Consider the following 16,565-nt stretch of genomic DNA (forward strand, 5'->3'; position numbering starts at 1 on the left):
TGTTATTACAGAATCTGTGTTTTGTCTTTATTATGAACCCATGGGGGCTTGGGGACATGTCCCGTGTGAGCTGTCTTAACCTCTGAGCAGGGACTTCCCTCAGAATATCCCTCTGTCCCAGAGATTTATTTGCAATTTGAAATCAACCCCAATAACACACAATACAATTATAATTTATGGCAATGTGCCAAATGATGTAAAATCAAATGACAAATTTACTTATATTTCAGAGAACGAAACTGTAACTTTCTTATCTGTTGCCTAGTGAGTTTATCAAAGGAGCTGATAAACAATGCTTTCAAGAATCTCTTTTTCAAGTACACGTTCTCCAGCAGATTTTTTTCGTCCCTTTGCTAAGGTTCATGGAAAGTTTTGGAAACAAAATTGCTAAAAAATGTTTGTTTCAGATAAGCCATTAATATATTCGTTGAAGAGTATCAGTGCGTGGAAGGAGTGTCTGACAATCAGTTGATAATGGTCAGAATTTCGACCACCGTCATATAGCTGAATATTGCAAAGGCGGTGTTAAACAACAAACAAACATGGATCAAAAGCCAAGCTCGTATTCACAGACACAGGCCCTCTATGGTACTCTATTAAGACCAAGAACAGTTATGAAGATGTGATGAACGACACATCTGACAATCCCACTGAACATCCACACAAGAATCTATCGGATTGAAGTACAAGATGTACTCTCGTCTACGAAGAGCATGGGACAGTGGTAGAGAAGAAAACGGCTAAGGGCGTCAAGAAGAACATGATCACGAACACACACACACACACACACACACACACACACACACACACACACACACACACAATGTGTTTGATAAACAAATACACATGACGACCAAGATGTTCCAAATTAGAACCTATGACCAACAGGTCTACAACATCCAGCTTAAGTCAGGGCTGTCACCTTTCGATAACAAGCGATATCTGCTAGAAGTTGGCACGACATATCCGCATAAAACATTCAGAAGAAGACCACAAGGTACAAATGATGCAGATGCAGAGGCAGCAGCCGACGAAGGCATAGGCGCAGCAGCAGATGCAACCGCTAAAGAATCTATTGCAATTAGACACCTGTAGACACCTTGATTCCCCAATGACGACATCATCCTACTTGGTGGCTATTCCCGTTGGTCATATTTTCCATTGGATTAACATGGAGGAGGGTGCTCCAGAAACGGTAGTTTGCCTACTACGTAAAAGGGACCGACGCCTCCCAAATTATTTCAAATGTGTACCAATCTGTACCCATTGTGCTGTGTGTACCCTTCGCCTTCCGCTTGGAGTTAGGCAGCAAACCTATGTTACTACTTGGAAAACTATGCCGATCCAGTTACAGCTGTGTCTTTAAAGGGGTATTCATTACTCGCCTTGGGCAGTTTAGATACGAAATAGCGTTGGATAACCTCAAAAAACGATGTGCTTTGTCACCTGTATATAACATGCTCAGACTTGTCAAAAAATACAATCTTAATGCAGAAATAGAAGATTATCTAATTAAATGTAGCTTCCCAAGTAAAAAGGCATGGTCTGATATTGTTAAGGAAAGGATTATTTTTGCAGACCAGGAAGCTGTATGCTCTAAGCTGCTATCTAGACTTAACTTAAATAGATATGTTTCGCTACGTAATGATAAAGAACACAGACTCTGGCTACTTGCACTTGAACGTCCTGAACAGTTCCCAAACCTGTCTCATCTTGTACGGCTGGGATGCATAAATATAGAATCCAGGGAATGTCGATGTGGAATTGTAGCTCATGATATTATTAAGCATGTCTTTTTGTATTGTACATTGAATATGAATGACAGAAATGAACTATTTGAAATCATTTGTGATGTGATAGATGTCTCTACATTTGCAAGACTATGTAGTGAGGACGATGATATAATCCTGTCTGTACTACTAGGCGGTATGCCTGAGTGTGTTAGCTCTTTATCTCAAAGTCTATGGGGTGACCTTATGGTTATTGTGTCAAGACATTGTAGGAAATGGCTGTATCTGTTACAAAACAGTTATAAGAATGCTTGATTGTCATGCATTTTGTAGTTATCATTTCTAATAATATTGTTCAATTGTACTACTGTACAGCTCTGTAATTATACATAATATCATGTATGATATGTATCTTCAATATCTGGAGGAAATAAAGAATATGTATCTATCTATCTATCAGCTCACGATCAAGCTTATAACTCTTATCAAACACGATCATGAGCTTATAACACTTATCAACCAACCATACAGATATACTTCAGTTGAGGAGGAGTGTTCTGAAGACATGTCTGTTCATTAAAAATGTGCTCCAAAACGCACCCGGAGCCTATAGATCGCGCTTCACGTGCACTCGTGTTAGTTTTAAATAAAGAATATGTTCTTCAAAACACACCCGATGCATAACGATCGCATCGCCTGAACACACCAACGTATGGCTGTGACTGCACGTGAAATGTGAGGATGTGAGCAAATATAAGGCGGTAGCGCGCATCAGTTAGACAGTTGGTCATAGTTCGCTAGAGAGTTGGTCAGAGCTGGTTAGAGAGTTCGCTAGATGGTTAGTAAGATGGTTAGAGAGTTAGAGAGTTGGGGAGAGTTCGTTAGAATGTTCGTTAGAGAGCGGATGAGTTAGATGGTGTTAGACATGGCGTTAGACAGTGTTTGACAGTGTTAAGACTTCCTTAGGAGTAGCTGTTAAGAATAAGCATTTAGTTTCTATCATTTGAGGTTTATTCATCTTTTCTTCATATAATAACAGGTAATCACGTTTAGTTCCTTATAGATCTTCATAGTTTTATAACAGGTTATCACGTTTAGTTCCTGGATTCATACAAAAAAGGTAAGTCATACAAATTTTACATTAGTTTTCATTTAAGTTAAACCACGCTCAAATATTCAGTTCCACTGCGCAACATTTGGTAGCAGAGCGTGGTTTCTCTGGTTAGAATATTTTAGTTTTGTATTAGGCTTTCGTTAGTTTAGCATTAGGTATAGCTGACTGTTACATGCAAGCATTATGTCGCAGTTAGGGTCTGCGAGTAAGGCGGAAATAGAAAAGGATACTTCTTCAGACGTAGCGCTGAAACAGTACACTTCTTCAGACGTTGGACTAAAACAGAACACTTCTGAGCTTGAGCTAAAAATAGCTAAACTTAAGCATCAGAAAACTATTTCAAAGTCAGCTTTGACAAAATCAAAGAACAAATTGTTGAATTTAGTTGAACTTGAGACACCAGATTGTAAGACAATTAGGAGTCTAATTGATCAGGTAAGTTTTCTGCAAAGCAAGGCTATAGGTCTCATAGTGGAATTACTAGAAGCCTACAACTGGGTTGGTGACCTAGAGAAAGTTCAGAAAACTAGTAAGGAGATAGAAACTGTTGAAGATGAAATTGAACTTGCCCTTGATAAGGCTGAAACATTTCTTAAGAATAGATCACATGTTAGTTCGGACGCAAAAAGCATTCAGTCAGAAATGTTAAGGTCTCGCCAATTCGATGCGAATCGGTCGCATGACTTGGACAGTGGTGGCACTGGACAAATCAGTAACCAAGGTTACAAACATGCTGCGTTCAATTTAGGCCATTTTCAACAAAGGTCAAATATGGATATGAAACGGACACCAGTCCCAGATAACACAAAAGGGTGTTATACAACTTCAGGTAAGTCATCTAGGCAACACAATTTAGGTGAAGACATGTGGAAACAATTGAGGAGAGTTTCCATTCCAGTATTTTCTGGCGATGTCAGAGAATATGAAGGCTGGAAGTCTGCTTTTATGGCATGTGTTGATAAAGCTCCAGCCACCAATGAATATAAACTTCTGCAATTGAAGCAGTACCTTTCTGGAGAAGCAGCACACATAGTTGCAAGGCTAGGTCACAGTGCTTCGGTCTATGATGTAGCCTTGGAGAGATTGGACAGAAAATATGGCGGCAGGAGACGCCAGGTAGCATTGCAATTGGAAGAAATATACAATTTCAAGCCAATACGATTAGGGAATGCTAAGGATATGGACAGATTTGCAGACATGCTTGATGTAGCTGTAGTCAGTCTGAGGGAATCTGATAAAATAGAGGAACTTGGTAGTGGATGTTTGTATTCACTACTGGTTAAGAAAATGAATGAGCCTATGATTACTCAGTTCCACAGATGGTTATTTGAGCACCAAAGACAAGAGTCTGTTGAGACGCTTAGGGAATGGATTCTGCAAGAAGCAGAGTTCCAAACGATAGCTTCAGAGGTAAAACATGGAATAGCTGATAGGTCAAAGACAACAGACAAGAGAGATAGTTCTAAGAAAGGAACATATGCAACCACACACAATAAAACTAGGGCAAGGCAATGTCATGTGTGTCATGAAGCAGATCATGACACTTCAGATTGCACAGAGTTTAAATCTATGGGCTTGCCTAAACGCTGGGAAAGGGCAAAACAGTTAGGTTTATGCTTTCGTTGCCTTGATATCGGTCATCTGGGAAGATCGTGTAGCAGAGTTTTGAAGTGTGGGATTGATGGTTGTAAAGCAAATCATAACAGGTTACTTCATGATCAAACCAAAGTTACAAGCAGTGCTAGGGCCGTCAGTGGTAATGTAGAGATGAAACATACCACAACAAGAACACCACAAGCAGGTAGGTCAGAAACAATCACCATGGCAACTTCTAAGCAGGAAGGTCATTACCTTTCACTCAGGACAGTTCCTGTTATCCTGAAAAATGGTCAGCACAGAATGATGGTTAATGCCTTGCTGGATGATGCCAGCACGCATACTTACATCAACGAGGATGTAGCAGCAGAACTTGGTGTTCAAGGTCAGACACAGCAAGTGTCAGTCAATGTCCTCAATGACAAACAGGAAATATTTGATAGTATGCTGATTGATATTGGCTTAGAAAGTACTGATGGTTCCGTTGACATGAACATCACAGCTTTGACAACTACCAAAGTAACAGGTAGAATGGAAGTCATTGATTGGCGAAAACATGCCAAGGAATGGCCACATTTGATGAAAATAAAATTTCCAAAGGTAAGTTCTCGTCCAAGAGTTGACATCCTGTTAGGTATGGATTATTTAGAGCTGCATTCCTCTCTTAAAGAGGTCCGTGGAGCTCAAGGAGAGCCTGTGGCTCGGTTGACACCCTTAGGTTGGACCTGTGTTGGTGCTGTATCAGGTTCAGACAAAACACATGTAGCAGGTTCCTTCTTCATCAGAAATACAGAAATAGAAGCAATCGCAGATACAGATATTGAATCTTTGATTCACTCATTTTGGGAGTCTGAAAGCATTTCAGGTTTGACATCGATTAGAAGCATTGATGAGAATGATGCAGTTAAGGCTGTAGAACAGTCCCTTGTTTACAAAGCAGACAAATATCAGGTTGGCATTCCATGGAAGGAGGGTCATGAGAATCTGAAAAACAACTATGACATGGCATACAATCGTCTTCTTAATTTAGAAAGGAAGTTGTCAAAGGATCAAACGATTTCGGGAGCCTACAATGAAGTCATAGAACAATACCTGAAAAAAGGTTACATCAGAAAGGTACCTGAAACAGAAATAGATCAAAGTAAATGGTACTTACCACATTTTCCAGTCATTAAACCAGACAGAAGTACAACAAAGGTAAGAATCGTATTTGACGCATCTGCAAAGAATAAAGGCATATCTTTAAATGATGTCATTCATCAAGGACCAAAACTCCAGAATGATCTATTTGAGATCTTGCTTCGTTTTCGCAAACATCCTGTTGCAATCATTTGCGATATTGCTGAAATGTACCTTCAAATTGAAGTCGCTCAGGATGACCGTCCATATCTAAGGTTTCTTTGGAGGTCTATGGATCTGAACAAAAAGCCAGATGTGTTTGAGTTCTCAAAGGTTGTGTTTGGACTAAATTGTTCCCCCTTTTTAGCTCAGCATGTTCTTGAGTGATATACTAAGTCCATGGAGAAAGAACTTCCATTGGCTGCAGCAACCGTGGAAAAGTCAACATATATGGATGACAATATGGATTCCGTTGACACAAATAGCAAAGCTATAGAGCTTTACAAACAGCTGCAACAGCTGTGGAGTACAGCAGGTATGCACGCTCGTAAGTGGGTTTCCAATTCCGTGCAAGTTCTCCAAGAAATACCAGAAGAGGATAGATTGAAAGAGATTAATATTCAAATGAGTGAATTGCCATCTGTAAAAGCACTGGGCTTACTGTGGAATGCAGAATCAGATGAGTTTAGATTTTCTTTCATGTCCTTAAAGCAGGATATCAAGATGACTAAGAGGAATTTCTTGAAAGAAACTGCTAAGCTGTTTGATCCTCTTGGGTTCTTAGGTCCATTCATCATTAGGGCAAGGGTTCTTCTGCAAGAGATGTGGATATCAGGTGTTAACTGGGATGAAACCCTCAGTCCAGATCTGGAACAAAAAGCATGGTCATGGTACCTTGAAATTGAAAAGTTGTGTTCTGTTAAAATTCCAAGGGGGCTTGAGGTTAGCTTAGATACTTCAAAGATGAAGTTGCACACATTTGTAGATGCTTCAGAGGCAGCATTTGGAGCTGTGGTATATTTAGTAACCACTCGTGAAGATGACACAAAGTCGAGTTATCTAGTTGCTTCCAAGTGCCATGTTGCTCCCCTCAAGGCAGTTAGTATGCCTCGATTGGAGCTGCTTGCGGCAGTTCTGGGTGTACGACTGTTACTGGCTATAACAAAGGCATTAGAATTACCTTTGCAGCGTGCAACGCTATGGTCAGACAGCCAGAACGTACTGTGGTGGATCAAAAGACAGAGTCGGTGTTTTAAGCCATTTGTAGCAAATAGGATTGGATATATACAGGAGCATACAAACATCAGTCAGTGGAAATACGTACCATCCAAACTGAATGCTGCAGACATTCTTAGTAGAGGTGTAGACGCTGAAGCACTTTTGACAGAGAAATGGCTGAATGGACCTGAATTTATGACACATGATGAAACTGAATGGCCGAAGCAAACCATTCTCATGGACAATACTGAGACATCAGAACTGAAGAAGCCTTCTTCTCAAGTAAACATCGCCATGTTTACTAAGTCTGATCCAATCTCTTGGAGATTAGCGCCAGCTAGATTTTCTAGTTGGAAGAGATTGTGTAGAGTGTCGGCATGGATCTTTCGATTTCTGAACAACGCTAGGGTTCCATATTCACTAAGGAAAAAGGGTGAACTTGATCCTGAAGAAATTGAGGACGCCGAAACTACAATTATGGTCAGGACTCAAAGAGAAGAATTTTCTGATGACTACTCGTCACTGATGAGGAAATCAAACTTGCCTTCAAACAGCAAGTTGTTTGGCTTACAGCCTTACGTTGATAAAAATGGGTTGATGAGGACAGGAGGGAGACTCAGATTTGCTGACGTATTGTCATTCAGTGCCAGATTTCCAATTATACTCCCTAGACATAGTTGGGTCACCAAACTGATTGTCAAGTTTTACCATGAGCAGGTCAATCACACAGGTACGAACAGTACGTTATCAGCAGTTTCATCTAGGTTTTGGATTATTTCAGCTAGAGAGGAAATTCGTCAGTGGGAAAGAGAATGTTCTTGGTGTAGACGACAAAAAGCCAAACCAGCGCATCAGATAATGGCAGACCTACCGAAGATCAGAGTGAGGTGTACAATGAAAGCATTTGTGACAACAGGTGTGGACTATGCAGGTCCCTTTTTCACTGTACAGGGTCGAGGCAAGAGTCGACAGAAACGTTATCTCTGCCTTTTCACATGTTTGTCAACCCGAGCGGTTCATTTAGAAATGGCATTCGGTTTAGACACGGATTCCTTTCTGAATGCCCTGTTTCGTATGGCCCACAGACGAGGTATGCCAAAGGAGGTAATCTCGGATAATGGAACCAACTTTGTTGGTGCTGCAAAGGAGCTGAAGCAGCTCATTTCTGGACTAAACTCGGATGTGATTAAGTCAACCTTGGCAAACAAAAGTGTGAAGTGGTTGTTTAATCCTCCACACGCACCATATTTTGGAGGTGTTTTCGAGTCTTTAGTGAAGTCAGCAAAACGGGCTATCTATGCTATACTGAGTTCAGGTGACGTCAGTGATGAAGAGCTGATGACAGCCTTTACAGGAGCTGAAGCTCTTCTGAATTCTAGGCCTTTGACCTATCAAAGTGCACATCCACAGGATGATGTGCCTCTTACGCCCAACCATTTCCTACATGGTCAGGTGGGTGGAGATTTCGCACCAGAGTTAGACTCTACCTCGTTCAGCCCAAAGAAGCGATGGAGGAGAGTTCAAGAACTCATCAGACATGTGTGGAAACGATGGATGAGGGAGTGGCTCCCGACTCTCAACATTAGAAAGAAATGGTTTACACCATCCAGAGACATACAGGTTGATGACGTTGTCATTGTGGTATCTCCAGATACTCCTCGTGGAGTTTGGCCTCTTGGCAGAGTTCTCAAAACGTATCCTGGAAAGGATGATCACGTGCGCGTCCTTGATGTTCAAGTTGGCAAAACAGTCTTGAAAAGACCTATCACGAAGGTCTGCCCTCTTGAATGGAGTTGAGTTCTGAAATTGTCAAATTGGATAACAGCAACAATTGTACATACTCATAGATTCATATTCCTTTTTTCAGTTTCTTCTAAGTTTAGTCGGTTTTCATGATAGACATGGATCTATCATGGAGGGGGGCATGTTCTGAAGACATGTCTGTTCATTAAAAATGTGCTCCAAAACGCACCCGGAGCCTATAGATCGCGCTTCACGTGCACTCGTGTTAGTTTTAAATAAAGAATATGTTCTTCAAAACACACCCGATGCATAACGATCGCATCGCCTGAACACACCAACGTATGGCTGTGACTGCACGTGAAATGTGAGGATGTGAGCAAATATAAGGCGGTAGCGCGCATCAGTTAGACAGTTGGTCATAGTTCGCTAGAGAGTTGGTCAGAGCTGGTTAGAGAGTTCGCTAGATGGTTAGTAAGATGGTTAGAGAGTTAGAGAGTTGGGGAGAGTTCGTTAGAATGTTCGTTAGAGAGCGGATGAGTTAGATGGTGTTAGACATGGCGTTAGACAGTGTTTGACAGTGTTAAGACTTCCTTAGGAGTAGCTGTTAAGAATAAGCATTTAGTTTCTATCATTTGAGGTTTATTCATCTTTTCTTCATATAATAACAGGTAATCACGTTTAGTTCCTTATAGATCTTCATAGTTTTATAACAGGTTATCACGTTTAGTTCCTGGATTCATACAAAAAAGGTAAGTCATACAAATTTTACATTAGTTTTCATTTAAGTTAAACCACGCTCAAATATTCAGTTCCACTGCGCAACAAGGAGAGACAGCCAAACAACACTTCTTCTCAAATCCAAGTTATTAGAGGTTCAATTTTCAACCACGCTGACAGACGTGAGCAATTTCAATCAACCTGTCGCACTTCATGACGCTCTTCAAATTAATGACCATTTACTTCTTCCTCGCTGTTACTATGAAAGGCCGTGTTGAGTCTTTCCTTCCGTCGTCCCTCATGGTGTCCCAGTCCATCAGTTACCAATGGGGTTGTAGCGTCATAACTTCATTTCCATCACCAATGTTAAAGGAATTTAAAGACTGTCCAGTGGTTGACATTATGATCATCGATCCACGCAATCTAGGATACGATGACATGCATCAACCAAGTCAGCGAGTTTGTCGCCTCTTACGAGAAGCATGGGTTGCTGAAGATGTATTCTAATCCGGATCTACATGGGTAGGATTTAAGTGAAAAACTAAATGGTTTAATAACTTTGGTGTTGTAGATAATTGTTTTCGATAGGACATGCGCTATGCACCTTAGTGTTTATTTTGTAAAAACGAACACTCTCGTTTTGCCGACCAGGGATCAACAATGTTGCGCTCTCCGCCATTGTCATCTGATGCCAGATTGAACTGCATTAATCCAGTGAAATAACCAGTTTTCTTTATCTTTTTGGGATATAAAGATACCATCATGTTTCTATTTTTGTTAATTTAATAAAATTAATAAATGCATATCAGATAGTGAAATTTCTGAACATTTTGTGCCAATTCTGTACCTGATTTGAATGGTTTTAAGACGAATGGACGATGTTTTTCTAAGATATAATGTATTTTCGGACTTGTTAAAACAACTACACATCAATGTAAAAAGAGGCACAGTTTGTCGGTATAATTCAAATTATTAAATTCATATAGTTTTATACAGAAACATCTAAAAACTTTAAAAATATTCAACAAAACTTGAGAAGAGAACAATATTTCAATGACTTCCATTAATGAGGAGAGAACTCATTTCAATGACTTCCATTAATGAGGAGAGAACTCTATTTTAATGACTTCCATTAATGAGGAGAGAACTATTTCAACGACTTCCATTAATGAGGAGAAAACTATTTCAATGAATTGTTGTATTTAACTTCATGACGCTCTTCAAATTAATTCAGCTGTCTAAGAGTGAGGTAGTTATGTGGATCGCCATTCTGATGTGAAGTCAGTGATGCGCTTTTATAGCTACTATAATATTGGTCCGAACAAGTAATTATTGTAAATTTCGATTGTATCGTTCAATGATCTCTGCATATCGATTGTAGCTAAATCCTAAGCTCGCGAACGTAGGAATGTAATAACTGTGGTGCTAAAAATACTTTGTGCAAACGGGCCCGGATCCATTCCGTCGACTGCGTGTCATCGTACCTCGACTGCGTGGGTCTTTGCTCATAATATCGATCACTGGGTGGGATGGTCCAGACTCGATTATTGATAGGCCCCTGAATGCATATTTGCTTTACAACAACGTTGTAAAACTGAAGGCATATTCTAAATTCAAGTAATAAATTGTTAGTGGACATGTATTTGTTATTCATGTATGGTAACACACATGATTCGTGATCCCACAAGGACACTACTGCCTTGCCCGCGGAAGACATTTTCTAGAAAAACTGGATAGAATTATATCAATACATGCCGTTGTGCAAAACAACCTTAGCACTACGATTGTCGTAGTGTGTGTTAAGGTATGGGAGATCACATTAGCGCTAAGATCGCTTTGTACAACGGCACCCTGCATGATCCCCGCTTCATATTTAATACAGAAAGGATGCTTACAACACAATATAGCACGGAGATTCGTGAAACCTCGAGGCAGGGCTGCACGAAGGAACGAGAGCTCAGGGGCTTACTTAAGATGTCCTCAGTCACGATTATACCGACAGGTCGGGTGTCATGACCCATCTCTCACCTTCGCTATATTCTTCTAATCCTTATTCCGGGCCTATGTGCTAGACTAAGTGGCGAGGTGAGGCATAATGTATCAAGAGCAGCTGTAGAGATAAGATAATTATGTTTGTCTGACACAACTGTTCCACACAAGCAGTGCACATGTTACGGTCAGCAATGGCGGGTCTCCTGTGTTTGTTGTTATGGCTCGGGGTTTGTGCTGCAGCTGATCTCACAAAGCTGGAATGGTCTGACTGTGGTATGTGTATTTCATAATTACCATGACAGTATTTTAGGCGTTAAGGAATTAGCCGATGTTTGATCTCAGCGAAATAAACGTTGAACTTGAGCAACGTGGCTTATCTGGTCATGTTATCTTGAGATGTTAATGCCCTATCTACAAAGGTACCGTCTGTAGATTTAGTGACAATGGTTCTGAAATCTTCAGAGTAAATTTGTGCTGGAAGTATACGTTTGGGACTGGGAACTAAATTTCGACACATCCGATTCGACACATCGGAAGTTAAATAATGATGAATAAAGAAGGAATACGCAGGGACCAAGTTTTTACTTCGAGACAACCGTCACAGTTCTACACAACGGTTGGCCGATATTTGAAGGACTGTATTCATTGGTCCATATCATCAAATTCCAACAGAGATAGAGGATGATACAGTGACATTGATAGAAAGTTATAACCTGTTCTGCTTCGATATAGGCATATCTTAGAACAAAGTATATTTATAAAGTGGTCAAGTTAGTTAATCTACCCATGTATGGACTTTACCATGTCTACCGAAACTAAATATAACGATAGCGGCATTAACTATTGATATTTTAACTTGTCATCGCGTATCGATACATTGCCATTAGCGAGGGGCAAGTACAGCTCACCGATACGCTCCTCCAAACACTCCTCCTTACCATCAATACGATAAGTGTCGCCCTACTCTTGACTCCAGGATCTGATTCCGGCCTCACCATCCACCAAATCGACATCTCACCAATGCCTGTCGTTGTCCCCGGCGACTTGCACCTCACCATCAACGCGTCGTCGACGAGGAAGCAGCTGAACCAGATGAAGTTGTCGGTGCACGTGAAGAGGGATACTTTCCTCCTCAACATCCCCATTCCCTGCCTCTTCCATGTCGGATCATGGTGAGGAACATCGGCCTACATGTACATCTAGCATCCTGTTCATACTGTCAGAGCGTGATCCGTGAAGATCCGGTTTAGAATAGGTCTTCAGAAACCCATGCTTGCAGTAAAAGGCGACTATGCCTGTCGTAAAAGGCGACTAACGGGATCGGGTGGTCAGACTCACTGACTTGGTTGATGCATGTCATCGAATCCAAATTGCGTAGATCGATGCTCATGATGTCAATCACTGGATTGTCCGGTCCAGATTCGATCTTTTATAGACCACCGTCATACAGCTGGAATATTGCTGAGTGCGGCGTTAAACAACAAACTGTCGTAAGGTAATCGTCCTCGATTATTTAATGCGTTAAATCTCCATTCTATTGGATTAAATCCCATTGAGCCATTAGAATTAGAATGGCATGGCTCTTGAACACACTGTCCAATAAAATAACACTCGTGTGCGAGAGAAAGTCTGTGTTAAGTTACTAATTATCAGATGAAGATAGTAACGTCAATGGTCAATCGAAGATATGGGACGGGTAAAATTATGATGGAATGAAGAAAGACGATAATATGTAATAATCTCATGCATTGCTTGACATCGTGAAATAAAACGTTCATATACCAAGATACCAAGTCCAGTGACATGACACTGCCTTATGTATACATGTACATGTATGGTTGTGTAAGTGAATTCAGCTTAAACCTTGAGCATTATGCAGTTTCATTACAATCAAACTAACCGTATGTTGTACCGGAAGCCTGAAGATACACAGAGTAACATGTCAGTCTGTAGGGCAGGACTAACATGTATGCCGATTAAAGATATATGGCATTATGTTTTACATATTTAGACTGATATTTGATATATTATTATGTCAAATCTTAGTCAAATATATAATTATACATAAATATATAACATTTGACATAATCATAGATCTAAATATGTAAAAACATAATGCCACGACACTGTAGCTAACCTGGACATGCAATGAATTGAAAGACCGCCACGTAATTTATGTTAAAAACTTTCAGTCAGGTGAGCTTAAGAGTGAAAATTGATGCTTTTTTAATATTCACTCTACATGAAATTAAAATCACATTTATCAAAAATTCAATGACATTTTGTTCTTAATGGAAATTTAAATGTAAAGGAAAGATCAAATCCCATGACTACCCCCCTTCTGTGTTCTTCCTTCTAGCACCTATGACGACACATGCACACTCCTGGCGACGATGCAGAAGGAGAATTGGGCCGGCATCATGGGCGACATCGGGCGCCAGATCCAGCAGATGCTGGCTTCTGTGGGGATCACGACCTATTGTCCCGCGGTAGTCCAGAGCATCGACCTCCAGGACTATGTACTGAAGATGCCGGCCGTTCCCTCCATATTGTCCTGGTTCGCGGAAGTGAGTTGAGAATCTGTGTCCCCCTTGTGTATCGCGTTGGGACTTCCACAACGTGTTTGCATCTTGAAAGCCTCCCTGATCCATCGAGCTGTCCCGAACATTCTGGACCTTATATGATGATTGTTTTCTATCATCAAACTCAAGTAGTATCTTTGAAACCCTTCCCTGTTGGTGATTTACACAGACCCCCACAATGACCCCAAGAATGTAGGACATCTGTTAGGAGGTGGAGGGGAAGGGGGCTGGGATATTATCGATATTGTCCTATAAATCTTCAGACGGTTGAGAAAAATGAAATTGCCTGCCACCAAAATGTAAAAATCTACCTCGTGGTTTTTAAATAAAAAATGGTTTATTAGCTGTAGCTGAAATATATGTAATCTCGATAAAAAAATCCCAGATCCCTGGTTAATTAGGGGGTCAATTGCCAATTTGAACTTCATTGAAACCTTTTTACACCAACTTCGTCTGAAGCGACATATCCAGTTGACGATGTAACTTGATGGTCATTGCAGAACCCACGTTGGTAGGTATCAGTGTTCTGTTGCTGGTCACCTCTTGTCTAGAAAATGGCGACATTATATTTCTGATGGTCCCCACGACTTCTTCATACTGCTTGTAAAAAGGTGTGTCTGGCACTTGTCTTCTAGGGACAGATCAATCAGGCTCGCTAAATCACTCCCCCTTTATCTTTTACTGGAGGATGCCAATGAAACACGGTTAAAGTAGTTTGCCAAGGTATCCTCGAGGTCAGCAAATAGTCCCCAGCAACCCACTATTGTCGTACGGGGCGATTCAGAGGATTGGGCGGTCAGGCCTGGTCACCTGGTTAATTGCATGTCATCGTGACCCGACAGCGTGCATATTGCTCAGTATATCATCACTGGTGTCTCTGGTCTAGCGTCGACTACTTACAGCCTGCCGTCATGTAACTGGAACACTGCTGTGTGTTAAACAACGAACAAACCAGTCTGGCCTTCCCTCTCGGCGGAATCACACCTCTTCCTTGTGGAGGGACTCGGCCGAGATAATGTCTCGGCTATGTGTGAAGCTGACATTGTCTCTGGGTAGTTAGGGCACCCTTGAACGTCTAGATTCATATACATAGTCAAATTGGCAAGCAACACAAGAGTTAGCAGGCAAAAAATGTTTGAATGTTATTTGTTAGTCTCAACAAAGTCAGTAAATGTCACTGGATTTTCTGTTTCATCGATCACTTGACTGTCTGGTTTCTTTACAGACAGCCGTCGCATGGCAGGAGTACTCCTGTGCGGCATCAGGCGATAGATACCTTCTTGTATGTGCAAATTGTGTGAGTGGTGGGCAGGGCACGCTTACCCTTGTCGCGAACACCTGGTGTCATCACTGATATTCAGCGGTTCATTCATAGAACTTTCACAGCTATTGTGCCCTTTACGCCACATGGAATCTGTTTCGGTGGCTAATCTAGACTGGCTGTTTATTCTCTTGCATTGACAATGTATTTTTGAATGACTTGAATCGAATTTGTAGTCCTGTCAATTTGCTTGTCGTCCATCTTGTCCTCTTCTCTGCAGGGCAACTACGAAGCTACTGCGACGGCCGTGGACACAGCGACGGGGGAACAGATGCTGTGCCTCAACCTGAAGCTGACGGTGAAGGAGAAGAAAGAGCCGTGCACGGGGTGGCTGTGTGGACGTCGGCGCCGCAGCCAGCACTAGCTGAACTAAGTCGCACATTCGTCATCAGTCGCACATTCGTCATCAGTCGCCCCTTTCCGTAACAGGTGGCCACATATGGAAGCAACTTTGGTACTTCGTCGAAGCCTTTAACGCCTTTATAAATTTATGTAAAACGGGAATTTCTAATTACATACTTTATGATATAACTGTATTTATCAAATCAGCTTTGTAAATTCCTTTTGTATTAATTAGTGTATTCACTGTTTACATTAAAGGAGATTACTTTAGCAAATAGTTCTATTTTGCCATTGGATTTTTGCAATATTTATTAAACATGATTACCTTTAGAATCATGTTCCTTCGGTATTGGGAGCATGCTTGTGAACACATGACAACGCCGCTGGTCTTCATTTATAACCATTGTTTGCCCTGACAGTAACACTCGTACTTTCCAAACATTTGCATTCATGTTTAACACTCACAAATAGATTGTGCATTCCTATATCCCATGACATGAACATTCCCATGGATGTTAGCCTGGTAGAGCATAACGTTACAATCCGAGACACTTGGCCACGTGTACACCCGAGCACACGGCCACGTCAAGTCCAGGGGATATTCACGTATATAAGTAAGACTGTTCCACAGCATACTCAGTATTCAGCGCAACTGTATGGTGACTGCACCAACTGATCCAGCTCACTGTTTTATTAAAGCGGACAACATTGACTGACAGGATTTATATTATTCGATTAAAGCATAGGTCTTTCAAAATGGTGCTTTCTGACTTTTTTGCGAATGATTTCTATCCGATCGCCAAAACAGCCTGTTTGTTCCACAAATATGAAATCCTTACAGGCCTGTCTACCTCTGCTTTTACCAACACAAAATGCTTGTCAATTAGTAAAATATATTTAAAGCAGAAGAGTATGGAGTTTAAAGATGACAACGTCAATATATGATGATTTGGTAGCATCAAACTTAATATTAAAGAACCGATTAACTTTAACTGGATCTAAAGAGAGATCCAGTCTCTCTCTGGAGTCTCTGATACCTCTGATGTTTAATAAACTGATACAGAAAAAAGAAGAAAAAAACCACACACTAA

At 40.9% G+C, this 16,565-nt stretch overlaps 3 protein-coding genes across 3 annotated transcripts; all 3 read left to right on the forward strand.

Annotated features, from left to right (window-relative positions):
- The first annotated feature begins 4,665 nt into the window (after positions 1 to 4,665).
- On the forward strand, positions 4,666 to 7,636 carry LOC139470036 (uncharacterized). The gene is made up of 3 exons (XM_071252327.1): positions 4,666 to 5,040; positions 6,271 to 7,407; positions 7,559 to 7,636. The coding sequence occupies exons 1-3, from the start codon at positions 4,666 to 4,668 to the stop codon at positions 7,634 to 7,636; spliced, it is 1,590 nt and encodes a 529-aa protein (XP_071108428.1).
- Positions 7,637 to 7,803: 167 nt separating this feature from the next.
- Positions 7,804 to 8,574, forward strand: LOC139470037 (uncharacterized). The gene has a single exon (XM_071252328.1). It carries the CDS (start codon positions 7,804 to 7,806, stop codon positions 8,572 to 8,574), a length of 771 nt encoding a protein of 256 aa, XP_071108429.1.
- A 2,801-nt stretch (positions 8,575 to 11,375) lies between these two features.
- Positions 11,376 to 15,730, forward strand: LOC139470091 (ganglioside GM2 activator-like). The gene is made up of 4 exons (XM_071252381.1): positions 11,376 to 11,502; positions 12,206 to 12,401; positions 13,589 to 13,796; positions 15,353 to 15,730. Exons 1-4 carry the CDS (start codon positions 11,406 to 11,408, stop codon positions 15,494 to 15,496), a joined length of 645 nt encoding a protein of 214 aa, XP_071108482.1. The 5' UTR covers positions 11,376 to 11,405; the 3' UTR covers positions 15,497 to 15,730.
- Positions 15,731 to 16,565: the final 835 nt, after the last annotated feature.

The sequence above is a fragment of the Haliotis cracherodii genome, unplaced genomic scaffold, assembly GCF_022045235.1.
Source record: "Haliotis cracherodii isolate W230 unplaced genomic scaffold, xgHalCrac1.p SCAF_20, whole genome shotgun sequence".
Lineage (NCBI taxonomy): Eukaryota > Metazoa > Mollusca > Gastropoda > Lepetellida > Haliotidae > Haliotis > Haliotis cracherodii.